The sequence below is a fragment of the Muscardinus avellanarius genome (genome assembly GCF_963383645.1).
Source record: "Muscardinus avellanarius genome assembly, chromosome: 3".
Classification (NCBI taxonomy): domain Eukaryota; kingdom Metazoa; phylum Chordata; class Mammalia; order Rodentia; family Gliridae; genus Muscardinus; species Muscardinus avellanarius.
This window is the reverse complement of record NC_137788.1, coordinates 129773433-129787909: the sequence shown is the minus strand read 5'-3', so window position 1 is coordinate 129787909 and position 14477 is coordinate 129773433. Positions and strand designations below refer to the sequence as shown.

The 14477-nt window shown below is 41.7% G+C and overlaps 1 protein-coding gene across 4 annotated transcripts in view; it reads left to right on the top strand.

Annotated features, from left to right (window-relative positions):
* The window catches only part of CSNK1G1 (casein kinase 1 gamma 1), a gene marked incomplete at both ends in the record, with an annotated part of 111848 nt that overhangs the window by 54077 nt on the left and 43294 nt on the right, over positions 1-14477 (top strand). For all 4 annotated transcript variants that reach the window (XM_080693194.1, XM_080693192.1, XM_080693195.1 and 1 more), the window contains 5 exons: positions 2224-2458; positions 6977-7062; positions 11848-11932; positions 12564-12712; positions 13353-13460. In XM_080693194.1, the coding sequence (XP_080549320.1) occupies positions 2224-2458; positions 6977-7062; positions 11848-11932; positions 12564-12712; positions 13353-13460 (663 nt within the window). The remainder of the gene's footprint in view (positions 1-2223; positions 2459-6976; positions 7063-11847; positions 11933-12563; positions 12713-13352; positions 13461-14477) is intronic.

The window sequence follows — 14477 nt, the reverse complement described above, 5'->3', positions numbered from 1 at the left end:
CACCACATAAATAGAACTGAGAACAAAAACCACATGATAATATCAATAGATGCTGAAAAAGCGTTTGACAAAATCCAACACCCATTTGTTAAAAACACTGCAGAAAATTGGAATAGAAGGATTGTATTTCAACATCATTAAGGCAGCACACAATAAACCCAAAGCCAAATTCACATTGAATGGGGAAAAAGTGCAAGAATTTTTTCTAAAATCCGGAACAAGACAAAGATGCCCACTATCACCACTCCTTTTCAATATAGTCCTTGAGACTCTTGCCACAGCAATAAGACAAGAGAAGGAAATAAAAGGAATTTGAATAAGAAGAGAAGAATTTAAGCTATCCTTATTTGCAGATGACATGATCCTTTATCTAGAAGACTCAATCAAAAGATTACTGGAGCTGATTAACCAATTCAGAAAAGTAGCGATACAAAATCAATCTAAAGAAATCAGTTATCTTTCTTTATGCCAACAGTGAATCCACAATAAAAGAAATAAAGAAAACAGTTCCATTTACTATAACCTCAAAACCAATAAAATACCTAGGAATAAACCTAACTAAAGATGTAAAAGACCTCTACAATGAAAACAATAAAACATTAAAGAAAGAAATTGAAGAAGACCTTGGAAGATGCAAAGAACCCTTGACTGTTGAGTCCAAATCCCTAATCTCCCTTTCTATACCAAATAGAAAAGCTTTATAGATAGAAACATTTAATGAAAATTGAAAGAAATATTTTGAATACTGTTTGGGTTATATTTACTTTTTTTGGTACTCCAGATTGAATCCAGGAGCATTGTACCTCTGAACTACACTCTTACTTCTTTTTTTTTTTTTTTTTTTTCTGGTCTGAAGATGGAACCCTGGGGCATTCGACCTCTGAGCTACAACCCCTGCCCTATTTTTTATTCTTTATTTTAAAACTGGATCTCACTGAGTTGCAGAGGGCCTCACTAAGTAGCTGAGGCTATCCGCGAACCGCGATCCTCCAGGTCTCAGCCTCCTGAATGCTGGGATTACAAGTGTGCGCCACCACGCCTGGCTCTTACTTCTTATTTTTAATTTTTTGTTTGTTTGTTTTTGCAGCACTAGGGATGGAACCCAGGGGCATTCTACCTCTGAACTACACCTCAGCCCTATTTTTCATTTTTTATTTTGAAACAGGGTCTCACTGAGTTGCAGAGGGCCTCACTAAATAGCTGAGGCTGGCCACAAACCTATGATCCTCTTGTCTCATCCTCCCAGATGAAAAAGTGTGCATCACCATACCCAGCTTTTATTATTTATTTATTAATGCACTACAGATGTTTTTTCTTTTTTCTTTTTGTACTGGAAATGAAACCCAGGGGCATTCTACCTCCAAGCTACTTCCCTAGCCCCAGCCCTGTTTTTTAGTCTTTATTTTGAAACAGGGTCTCACTGAGTTGTAAAGGGCCTAAGTAGCTGAGAGTGGCCTCAAACCGTGATTCTCCTTTCTCAGCCTCCCAAATGTTAGGATTACAAGCATGTGCCACCACACTCCGCTTATTTTTTATTTTGAAACAGAGTCTCGCTAAGCTGTAGTGGGCCTCACTTAGTTGCTGAGGCAGGCCATGGACTTAATATCATCTTATGTCAGCTTCCCAAGTATTAGGATTATAGATGTGTGTCACCACACCTGGCCTTTTTGATTTACAAATCAGTAAAGTGACTGTGTGGTTAAGAAGAGTTGAGTTTTATTTTTATTTTAACAATTACAACCTTATATGCTGAGCATGTGCCTGTAATACCAGCTTCATGGAAGGTTGAGATGGGAGAATTTCTGGAGCCCAGGTGTTTTAAGGCCAGCCTGGGCAACAAAGCAAGACCATGTCACAAACAAAAAAATCTTATGATGACAAAAAGAAACATCTTGACATTTTACTTCCAATAAAGTTATTTTTTAAAATTTTTATTGGTGCATTGTAGTCATACATCTTAATGGGATAAAAAAATCGTGGATGCATACATGCACGCATCACCCAGTTAGCCTTTTCTCAACTCCTGAGCCATTCCCTCCCTCTCCTGCCTTCCCATGCTTGGCTTAGTGATTGACTTTGATATGTTTGTTTAAGTACATCATGTGCTTTAGAGAGTTTCCCTCTTCCCCCTCCCTTCCCCTCAGTTAGACTGCTTTATTTGCTCATGTATAGACCAATATAGTTATTTAAAGCATTTCTTTTGTTTACTTTTTTCTCTTTTAGCTATCTCGAATGGAATATGTGCACTCAAAGAATCTCATTTACCGAGACGTCAAGCCAGAAAACTTCCTGATTGGCCGACAAGGCAATAAGAAAGAGCATGTTATACACATTATAGACTTTGGACTGGCCAAGGAGTACATTGATCCTGAAACTAAAAAACACATACCTTATAGGGAGCACAAAAGCTTAACTGGAACTGCAAGATACATGTCCATCAACACGCATCTTGGCAAAGGTGTGTTTATTTTCTGCTCTATGAAAGGGGCAAGTCATTATAACAACTTTTCATTCCAGTAACACTTTTATCTCATTGTTCATTGCAACTTGTAGTACTTACTTGCTTCACAAGGTAAGTGATTTTTGTATTAATAAGTTTATTGGTTTTGCCAAGTATCCTATTGACTACTCATAGATTCTAAGTCTCTACAATGTTGGCTACTGATTTGTTTCTCAGCAGTGTGGAAACTTGAATTATTATAATGAGCTCATAGAATTTTAGTCGGCTTAATAATGAGCTTGGTATTTACATGCATATGACCCCATAAATGACAGTCCTGAAAAGGACATCAAGCTGATGTCTGCATCAAACAAGAATGCTTTTGCTAAAACATGGACTAAGTTTGTTCCTTATGCTTAATTCTACAAAGGAGAGCTTCTGTCTTCAGTGAAAATATATTTGCTTTACCATGAGTCTTCTATTTTATTGGGGGTTGGCAGTCTACACAAATATCACTAAAATTTCTAATTAAGACAGAATACCTTACTTGTCAGAGAAACTAGCCTAAGAGAGTATTTGTGAAAGAAAACTAAGGATCAGTGGGGAGGCTAAACAGGCAGAACTCAGAGCTCTTGCCAGCTTCTCCAGAATAGTTTCCCTTTTTATTTGTTTGGGCTTCCATGGAAGATTCTATTTAAAGAAAATGTTCCTAGGCGATTAGGAAAATATGTTTGAAAATTAACATCCTAAAGAGTAAATGTATGAACAGAATTTTATCAGGTCTGTACTCCTTGTCATAGCTAATTACATAAAGTTTTTAATCCCAGTGCTTGGGAGGCAGAGACAGGTGGATCACAGGTTCACAGCCAGCCTCAGTTACTTAGTGAGGCCCTCCCCAACTTAGTTTCAAAATAAATAATAAAAATAGGACTGGGATATAGCTCTGAGGTAAATGCCCCTGGGTTTCATCCCCAGTACTGTAAAAATGTGTGTGTGTGTGTGTGTGCGCGCGCGCGCGCGCGCACATGGTACTGGGAGTGGAACCCAGGGACGTTTACCTCCAAGCTGCACCCTCAGCCCTATTTATTTATTTATTTACTTACTTACTTACTTACTTATTTACTTATTTATATGTTTATTGCTGTATTTGGGATTGAACCAGGGGCATTCTATTTCTGAGCTATGCTCCCAGCCCCATTTTTTAAATTTTATTTTTGTGTGTATGTATGTCTGTGTGTGTGTGTGTGTGTGTGTGTGTGTGTGTGTGTATGTGTGTGTGTGTGTGTGTTACTGAGGATGGAACCCAGGGGCATTCTACCTCTAAGCTATATACCCTTAGCCCTATTTTAATTCTTTCCTTTTAAAACAGGGTCTCACTGAATTGCAAAGGGCCTCACTAAGTAGCTGAGACTGTCTGTGAACTGCGATCCTCCTGTCTCAGCCTTCCAAATGCTGGGATTATAAGTGTGCGCCACCATTCTTGGCACCCAGCCCCATTTTATTCTTTATTTTTAAACAGGGTCTCACTAAGTTGTGGAGAGCTTCACATTTTGCTGAGACTGGCTGCGAATTGGCAGTCCTCCTGTCTCAGCCTCTCAAATACTGGGATTACAAACATACCACCATGCTCAGTCCTTTTAATGAACGAATTAATTAATTATTTTGGGGGTACTGAGGATGGAACCCAGGGGCATTCTACCTCTGAGGTACAACCCCAGCCCTATTTTTTATTCTATATTTTGAGATGGTCTCACTGAGTTGGAAAGGGCCTCACTAAGTAGTTGAGGTTGTCCAAGAACTGTGATACTTCAGTCTCAGCCTCCCGAATGCTGGGATTACAAGCGTGCGTCACCACACCTGGCTCTGCTCTTGGTTTTTAAGTGTGTTGCCTCCTTTATATTGAAAATTAGGAGACAAATGGGAAATGGCTTAGAGAGAATTGTTTATTTTTTAAGAGAAGAGAGCAAGGGGAAAGCCTCCTAAATCTGAAAGTACCACAGTAGATGAGCCACGTTCCCACTGAATAGTGCCTGATTGAGACAACCCAGTTTTGTATTGTTTAATAGTTGAAATAAGGCTGAGAACACTGGGTTACATGGCCTCTTTCAACAAAATATATTTAACCTAAAGTCAGGAATATAATACATGTAAACCAAGTGCATCCTTCTGATTGGTTGAAAGCTGGTCTTTAAGGTAATTGAAGGAGTTGTGTCCTACTGGTCTTAGTGGTATTCAAACCTCCCTGAAAAGATGAGCATATGGAAATAATGACTTGAACAAGTGTGGAGTGTTCAGAGATGTATGGAATAAGGCACTCTGGTTTTCACAGTTGTATTTTTTCCCCTTGAAAAGCCCTAATTTATCATTGACTATTTTAGAATGTTAGGACTGGAAAGTGATATTTCATAGTTGGCTTTTGGGAGACATCTTTTTTTCCTGTAGGTCTGATTAATACTGAAAATGTGGAGAGTTTTGCCCTCTAGTGCTCAAATAACTAAATTTCAACCATTTAAATATAAACCATTTTTATCTGGTGTGACTTTTTTATTACTAAGGGGCCTCTTGTTACAGAAAGTAGATATAAAAATGGAGAGGCAGGGAGTAGGTGTTGATACAGTGTGAAAAACTCAGTGTGTGATTTCTCTCTGCCCCACTTTGTGGAGGCCTCAACTCACCTGACATAATAGTCCTTTTTTGTGTGTGTGTACCTTTATATTCATATCCTCTCTCTCTCTCTCTCTCTCTCTCTCTCTCTCTCTCTCTCTCTCTCTCTCTCTCTCTTGTTTTTTTTTTTGTTTTTTTTTTTTTGGCAGTACTGGGGATGGCACCCAGGGGCATTCTACCTCCGAACTACCCCCAGCCCTATTTTATTCTTTATTTTGAAACAGAGTCTCACTGAATTGCAAAGCCCCTCACTAAGTAGTAGCTGAGGCTGTCCACAAACCGCAGTTCTCCTGCCTCAGTCTCCCAAATGCTGGGATTACAAGCGTGCGCCCCCACTCCCTGCCCTTATATTCTCTTAACTGTTTTTATCTAATTGCTTTTTTCAATGATATGTAGTATTTTATTGCAAACTTCATACAAGCCGTGTCTGATGAACTTGCTGATTTCTTAGAGGATGTACGACAAGTCAGTTTTATGCTGTTTCTGCCAAGGTGCCCCCCGCTTTTGTTCTAGTGAACCCAGGGCCTCACTGAGTGGGCCCTCTACCTCTGAGCTACATCTCCAGCTAGAGGTGCTTCCTCTTTTCATCCCTGACCACAGAAAGATGCTGTTTTCTTTTTTCATCTATACCTTAGAGTACTATTTATTATTTCTTTTGAAAGTTCCCCATAATTTCAGGCAGCAGTTAAACATGTTGCACTTTTTTTTTATCTTGAGTTAACTGAGTGGCTTTCCCTGTCTATATGACAATTTTTCATTTTTACTGTCTGCACAAAAACAAAAGACCACAATCATATTGAAGGTAGCCTCTTGTTGTTGTTGGGTTTTTGTTTGTTTGTTTTTTGCGGTACTGGAGATGGAACCCAGGGGCATTCCACCTCTGAGCTAAACCCCCAGTCCTATTTTTTATTCTTTATTTTGAAACAGAGTTTTACTGAGTTGCGGAGGGCCTCACTAAGCAGCTGAGGCTGTCCGCGAACCGCGATCCTCCTGTCATTGCTTCCCAAATGCTGGGATAGCAAGTGTGTGCCACCCTGCCTGGCTATGCTCATACTATTTTTTGTGTGCGTAGAGGGCAACTTAGTAATGAACTTTAATGTTTTCTTAAGGCAGTTATGGAACATGGTACAAATGGAATAGGAACCAAGAGGTTCTGCATTGATGTTTGCTTATGTGAAATTGAATTTTTTTCCTTTTTGGTGGTACTGGGGTTCCTGGAAACCCTTCTACCTCCAGGCTACACTCCCAGACCTATTTTATATTTTTATTTGGAAACAGGGTCTCTTAAGCCAGCGAGGCTGGCTTCGAACTTGCGTGGTCCTCCTGTCTCTGCCTCCCAAGCGTGGGGATTACAAGCGTGCGCCACCACGCCTGGCAAAATTGAATTTTTAATGTTAATTTTAATGATGAGAAAAGTGCTAAGTATGTGTGTCAAGCATTCTGCAGCTTGTGTCTTTGCAGGCCTACTCAGAATGGACTATTTAAACAGCTTCAGCTGCTTCATCTTCTGCTTACTTTACCTGGTGATAACAAAAGAGTAATGGTAGCTATACAGTGGAAGTAGCATTTCATTTAAATTATCTCACTTTCCATCAGGTGCCAGCACTGAGTGAGGGGCGCTTACTCACTGTTTAGTGATTGCGGCTTGGTTTAAATTTAGAATGTGCTGTTTTCACTTGCTGTCTACTTGCCAACAACAGATTTAGATAAAGGAAGTACACATTGTTTTTGGTTTTGATGTGACATGCTATTCCTGGTTTAAATATACAAAGAATTAGTAAGCAGAAGGGCTTCTGAAAGGATTACTTGGGTTTGAACCTCTTTCTCCTTTAATAACTGCAAACATAATGTGTGCTCTGTTTTTCCTTTTAGAGCAAAGTCGGCGAGATGATCTGGAAGCCTTAGGCCATATGTTCATGTATTTCCTTCGAGGCAGCCTCCCCTGGCAAGGACTCAAGGTATCCTTGAAAGTGCTCAGTGCTCAGTTGTTAATGAAGCACTGCTGGCCTGATGGCTCTAAAAAAGCGCACAGGGAAGCTTGGCTACAGAGATGAGGAGCAGGAATTAGCTACGCTGGCCTGCATGATAAGTGCACCTGGGCTGTGGGAGCTGTTTTGTTCATACCTGGCTTCTTTCCGTCCTTAATCCTTCCTTTGTGTTTAGGCTTCCCATAGTCTTTTCCCTCCTCCCCTCACAGGCTTGGCACAAGTGCTACTTTTCCCCTCTGTGTTGGTATTCCTCCTCCACCACCGTTTTTTGTAGCAGGAGCAGTGTTCCCAGTGTGTCAGGGAATTTCTGCAACAAAATGATGACAGCAGCTGCTACACATTTTACCAGAAAGGCCAGCGGGGAATACCCTTAAGGGAAAGGGGGAGTATTTGTTCATCCAGTATCTAGGCCAAGACCCACCTGAACCAGAGTGAAAATCTAGGCTTCACTCCTGGCCTAGGGCACATCTTAAATGGGATTTCAACCCAGGGACATACATGGGGTGTGTGTGTGTGTGTGTGCGCGCATGTGTGTGTGATTGAATCCAGGGGCGTTCTACCTCCAAGCTATACTGCAGCCTCATTTTTTTTTTTGGTGGTGGTGGTGGTCCTGGGGTTCCTGGAAACCCTTCTACCTCAGGGCTATACTTCCAGACCTATTTTATATTTTTATTTGGAAACAGGGTCTCTTAAACCAGCGAGGCTGGCTTCAAACCTGCGTGATCCTCCTGTCTCTGCCTCCCAAGCATGGAGATTACAAGCGTGCGCCACCACGCCCGGCTACTGCGGCCCTTTTTTCGTGTTTTGTTTTGAAACAGGGTCTCACTAGGTTGCACAGTCTTGCTAAATTGAACCTGTGATCTTCCTTTCTCAGCCTCCCAACTACTGAGATTATAGGCATGTGCCACCACACGCAGACCAAAACTAGAGACATCCTACCTCTGAGCTGCAACATCCTTTTTTTTTTTTTTTTGTGGTATTGGGGTGGAACCCAGGGGCATTCTACCTCCGAGCTACACCCCTCACCCTATTTTTTCTTTTTCATTTTGAAACAGGGTCTCACTGAGTTGCAAAGAGCCTCACTAAATAGCTGAGGCAGTCTACCAACCAAGATCCTCCTATCTCAGCCTCCTAAATGCTGGGATTACAAGCATGTGCCACCATGCCCAGCTGAGACATATTTTTAGTTGTAATTTATTTCAGTGTTTTAGTATGGAAAGGAAATCTGTAGTTTGGAGTACCCATCTTCCAGAGGGGCAGAATGATTCATTTTGGTGTACAGAAATTAATGCTTCTATATCCATCATCCGTTATCTTTGAGATTTTTATTTTTTTTTGCCTTTCCTGATTTCTCATCTGTGGTCTTTTTATTAGTCATATACATCTTACTGATCCTGACAACTTTCAAATAGAGTAACATGTTCAACTTGCTCTACGTGTAGCCAAACAGTGCATTAGCACAGTATTATTAATTGCTTAAAATTCTGTCATGGTCCATAAATCATGTTAGAAATAATATAGATTTATAATCTTTCTAACTTTATTTTTTTTTTTTTTCAAAAAGAATAAAAAGACGGCTGGTGGTGTAGTTTGGAGGTAGAATGCCCCTGGGTTCAACCTCCAGTTCGGCCCCTCAAAATAATTTATATATATCTTATATACACAATATATATATGTATGTATAAATATATATATGTATTTTGCAGTTGGGTGTGGTGGCATGCTCCTGTAATACTAGTACTTGTGTTCAACTTACTTTAGATCAGTGTACTGGGGAAAAAAAAGGGAGAGAGAGAATAAAAAATAGGGGTGGGGTGCAGCTTGTAGTTAGAATGCTCCTGGGTTCTATCTCTAGTACTGCAAAATCAATCAATCAATCAATCTATTATTGGCCCAGGGTCCAGAAGTCCTTTGACTTCAGCTGCTTTGAGCCACTGACACACCAAACCTGTCTCTTATCCATGCCTATACCATAATTAGCTTTTTCACTCTAGAAGCACATTATTGAAAGGCATTCAATTTCTCAGTATAAATGAAATTGAACTATTTTCCCCACTTGGATTAGGAAATTCTTTCAATATCATTTTAGAGCTGTTCTGAAAAGAAGGCTGTATCACTACTGAATTCTGGAGGCTATGAGAAATTCTTAAATAATTTTTTTTGTGTGTGTGTGGTACTGGGGTTCCTGGAAGCCCTTCTACCTCCAGGCTACACTGGAATGATCCTCCTGAAACGGGGTTTCTTGAGAAGAAACACGGCGTTTCCTTGCCAGATTCTTGTCTGCAGCGAGCAAAGAATGACACCCCCAGACGGCAGGAAGGGGAGCAAGAAACAGCAGGGAAGCCAGGCGTGGTGGTGCACGCTTGTAATCCCCGCGCTTGGGAGGCGGAGACAGGAGGATCATGCAGGTTCGAAGCCAGCCGCGCTGGCTTAAGAGAGCCTGTTTCCAAATAAAAATATAAAAATAGGTCTGGGAGTGTAGCCTGGAGGTGGAAGGGCTTCCAGGCACCCCAGTACCACCAAAAAAAAAAAAAAGAAGAAGAAGAAGAAAGAAAAGAAAAGAAAAGAAAAAAGAAACAGCAGGGAATAGGGAAAAGTGGCAGAACACCCCCGAGGGCTGTCTGGACTCCGGTGCCCAGCAGCTGCCTTCAGGACAATACTTGAGGGTAGCCCAAGCCAAATGCCTTCAGTTGCAAGCTGCTTTCTCCCAAAGTCCACGCAATCTGCCAGAAAAGAAGTGCAGGTCACCCCTAGGGGCCCTGGTCGGCCTTGACATCCAGTGGAGGCCTTCAGGTCACTACCCAAGTGTAGTCCGGGCCAAGTGCCTTCAATTGCACCCCACCTTCTCTAAAGCCAACGCGACCTGCAAGAGAGAGAAAAGCTCCCCAATGGGGAGGGGTGCCCAGAGTGGGTAACCGTCCTAGTGACTGGTCTAGGGGTTTATATATCTCTGTAAGTCCTCTGTTACTTGGAGTCTGGGAGGCAGTTCTTAAAATTTGCATAGGGTATTTGCATGTCTTTGAGGGGTCTCCTTTTTTCAGTAGAGGTGTCAGGCTTGCTCCAGGGATGTTTCCTGGGTTTGTTGATTAGTAAACAGATGGTTTTGTGAAGCTTTGGTCATTCTTATCTCTGAACCTTGGAAGGGCTAGTCTGTTTTTAGGAGCCTTGGAAGTTAATTAGTATTCATTGCCCCTCAGGAAATTAAGTTTTTTTTTCTATGGAGGCCTCTTCCCTACCTGCCTACTTCTTTTCTACCTCACTCCTGTCTCCGCCTCCCAAGCTTGGGGATTACAAGTGTGTGCCACCATGCCAGGCATTCTTATACAATTTTGAAAATATTGCTACATAATTTGAGGGGAGTATTAGGGATTGAACTCAGGGGCTTCCACTCTACCAACCACTGAGCTACACCCCCAGCCCTATTTATTTGTTTATTTATTTATTTATTTTGCAGTCCTGGGAATAAAATTCAGGGGCATTCTACCACCGAGCTACATCCCCAGTCCTAGTGTGTGTGTGTGTGTGTGTGTGTGTGTGTGTGTGTGTGTGTGTTACTAGAGGTGGAACCCAGGGGCATCCTACCTCCAAACTATACCCCCTGCCCTATTTTTTATTCTTTATTTTGAAACTGGATCTCACTGAGTTGAGAGGGCCTCACTAAGTAGCCGAGGCTATCCATGAACTGTGATCCTCCGGTCTCAGCCTCCCGAATGCTGGGATTACAAGTGTGCAACACCATGCCCGGCTTCTATTTTTTTTTTTTTTTTTTTTTTTTTTAACAGAGCCTCACTAAGTTGTGGAGAGCTTCACTAAGTAGCTGAGGCTGATGACAAGCATGTACCACCATGCCCGGCTCGGCTCATCTCAGTGTTTTTATATTTCTTTTTTTTTTTTTTTTGCGGGTCTGGGGATGGAACCCAGGGGCATTTGACCTCCGAGCTACACCCCCTGCCCCCCCTTTTTTTATTCTTTATATTGAAACCAGGTCTCACTGAGTTGCAGAAGGCCTCACTAAGTAGCTGAGGCTGTCTGCGAACCGCGATCCTCCAGGTCTCAGCCTCCCGAATGCTGGGATTACAAGCGTGCACCACCACGCCCGGCTCTATATTTCTTATTCTAGCTGCTCATCTCATTCTCTTTATCTGAGACTACTATATTGTGTGTGTGTGTGTGTGTGTGTGTGTGTGTGTGTGTATGTGTGTGTGTGACACACACACACAGTCTCTCTCTCTCTCTCTCCCCCCCTCTCTCTTACCACCAAAGGTCACACCCAGAGGCATTCTACCCCTTTTTTTTTTTTTTTTTTGGTGGTACTGGGATTCCTGGAAACCCTTCTACCTCTGGGCTACACTCCCTGACCTTTTTATTTGGAAACAGGGTCTCTTAAGCCAGCACGGCTGGCTTTGAACCTGCGCAATCCTCCTGTCTCCGCCTCCCAAGCGGATTACAAGCGTGTGCCACCACGCCTGGCAGCCCTTTTTATTTTGAAACAAGATTTTGTTAGGTTGCTGAGTCTTGCTACATTGCCTGGCGTGTCCTCAAACTTGTGATTCTCCTTCCTCAACCTCCCAAGTGTTGGGATTACAGGTATGGGCCACCATACCTGGTCTTATATTTCTTATTGTTAGAGAGGGAAAGAAATTGAGATTGACTAACAAATCCTGCCACTTTGAGTAAAACAACTTTGTATCTGAAAACATATTAAACCTCTCATACCTAATACTTCTTTCTAGGTAACTTTTTTTCTTTCTACAGGCTGATACATTAAAAGAGAGATATCAAAAAATTGGTGACACCAAAAGGAATACTCCCATTGAAGCTCTCTGTGAGAACTTTCCAGGTAGGATGCTAAAAGGATACTGTAGCCAATGTTATTGGAACTTAAGGAAATTGGAGTTTGTGACTTGGTATCTCTTGATAAGGGGGCTGTTCATGTAATTTATTTCTTTTTATTGTTATTCAGACCAACATAGGTTTAACACTTTTATTAACGAAAATTCCTAGGCCGGGCGTGATGGCACACACTTGTAATCCCAGTATTTGGGAGGCTGAGACAGGAGGATAGCAGTTCACAGCCAGCCTCAGCTACTACTTAGTGAGGCCCTTTACAGCTCAGTAAGACCTTGTTTCAAAATAAAGAATAAAAAGTAGGGCTGTGGTACAGCTTGGAGGTAGAATGCCCCTGGGTCTATCCCCATTACCTCAAAACAAAAACAAAACAACAAACAAAACAAAACAAAAAAAAAACACTTGTGTCAAGGGCTGGGAATATATGTAGCTCGGTGATAGACTGCTTGACTAGCACTCATGAAGCCCTGTGTTTAAACCCCAGTTTTAGTAAAAAAAAAAAAAGAAAAAAAAGGAATAGTAATACTAAGTAGTCTGGCCAGAATACCCCTGTGTAGCCCAGGCCTTATCCCCATGGGCAGCATCCAGCTAATGAGCATGACCTTTTACCTCTTTTCTAACAGAGGAGATGGCAACCTATCTTCGATATGTCAGGCGATTGGACTTCTTTGAAAAACCTGATTATGAGTATTTACGGACCCTCTTTACAGACCTCTTTGAAAGGAAAGGCTACACCTTTGACTATGCTTATGATTGGGTTGGGAGGCCTATTGTAAGTATCCTCTTTAATTTTCTCACCGTTCTCAGATGAGCACTGCCTCATCCCTTTACTTGCCAGTATTCTGCTTAAATCTTGGAAGGGAAAAAAATCCCTTTGATTTTAAACTTTGCATTTACCAGTCCTTTCAGGATGATGCCATAGGTTGTTCTCACTAAAGTTAGGAAGTATTAGCTAAACATTTTAAAGATAATGGCATGTATATCCTAATATACCTGTATATCTTAGAGATAATAGATTTAAGTCAGTTTTTTGTGTTTATTTTACAAGTTTCATTTGAATGAGAAGTTGGTACTACATGTGCTGTTAAGGTACTTGGCTTGTGCTGAATAGAACCTAGCACCATAAGAAACTTAGAGTTGCTTTCTGGCCAGAAGTCCGCAGGTACCAAGAGTATGTTAACAGATAGTGCTGTAGGGTGGCTTTTTATGTTCAAACGTAAACTATTTTCTAATGAAACTTTAGGGACCAGACTTTCTCCCTTTTGCAGAGGAGCAGAGGACAAGATGACTTGAAACTTGTTATAGCTGGAAAGAGTCAGTACGACTCTATGAGAATTAGAACAAAGCTGTCCTTTGCAGAGGCTTTACGTCACACCTGTTTTCCCCATTTGACTTTGATTTCATTTTTCTAGCCTACTCCAGTAGGGTCAGTTCATGTAGATTCTGGTGCATCTGCAATAACTCGAGAAAGCCACACACACAGGGATCGGCCATCACAACAGCAGCCTCTTCGAAATCAGGTATGTTTGGGTCCTTTATTGTTTTAGATATTTACTGTCTTCATAGCTAATGTTAAAACCCAGATTATTCAGCTTCTGTGAGTTAGTGTAATTACTCACTTGTTTGGTGTGATACTCAGGCAACCCTCAGAGCATGTGTAATGGGACTGAGATGTGGCCAGGTGCCTTATATGAAGCATTTGGTCTAGAGAATCTAGAAACTGTCAGAGTGTGTTAGAAAGAGGGGAAGCTAGGCGTGGTGCTGCATGCTTGTAATCCCAGCATTTGGGAGGCTGAGACAGGAGGATCGCAGTTTGCAGACAGCCTCAGCTACTTAGTAAGGCCCTTTGTAACTCAGTGAGACCCTGTTTCAAAAATGAAGAATGAAAAATAGGAGTGGGGGTGTAGCTTGGAGGTAGAATGCCCCTGGGTTCCATCTCAGTATTAAAAAAAAATTTTTTTAGAAAGAGGGGAACTAGCTGTGATTTAGCATCTGAAGTAGTCTTTCACAGACCCAAAGGACCTGTTGGATGTCCAGGGTGCTCCAGGAGCCCACTGTGGGCCTAATCTGCAGTTCATTCCAGAGCTCATGCCAATTCTGGTTTTCCTTGCCAGACAAGTTGGGTCTCTAGCGGAGCTGGGTATGAACTCAAAACTCTACCACTCCTTGTCACTGTATCAAGTTAATTCTAGAGCTGCCCCAAATCTGAGATGGACCCAGACCCATAGAAGGCTTTGTCATCTGTCTTTCAGTGTTTGGGAAACTAGTGGCCTGGATGAGGGACATCTTTTAGCCTAAAGACAGGAGATAGACAAGAGCAATAACAACAAAAAAATCAGTAAATATGTCATTTAAAAATTTAGTTTAAGGCGGTTGTGCTGCGCATGCTTGTGATCCCAGCATTCAGGAGGTTGAGACTGGAGGATCATGGTTTGCAGACAGCCTCAGCTACTTAGTGAGGCCCTTTGCAACTAAGTGAGATCCAGTTTCAAAATAAAGAATAAAAAATAGGGCAGGGGGTATAGCTTGGAGTTCGA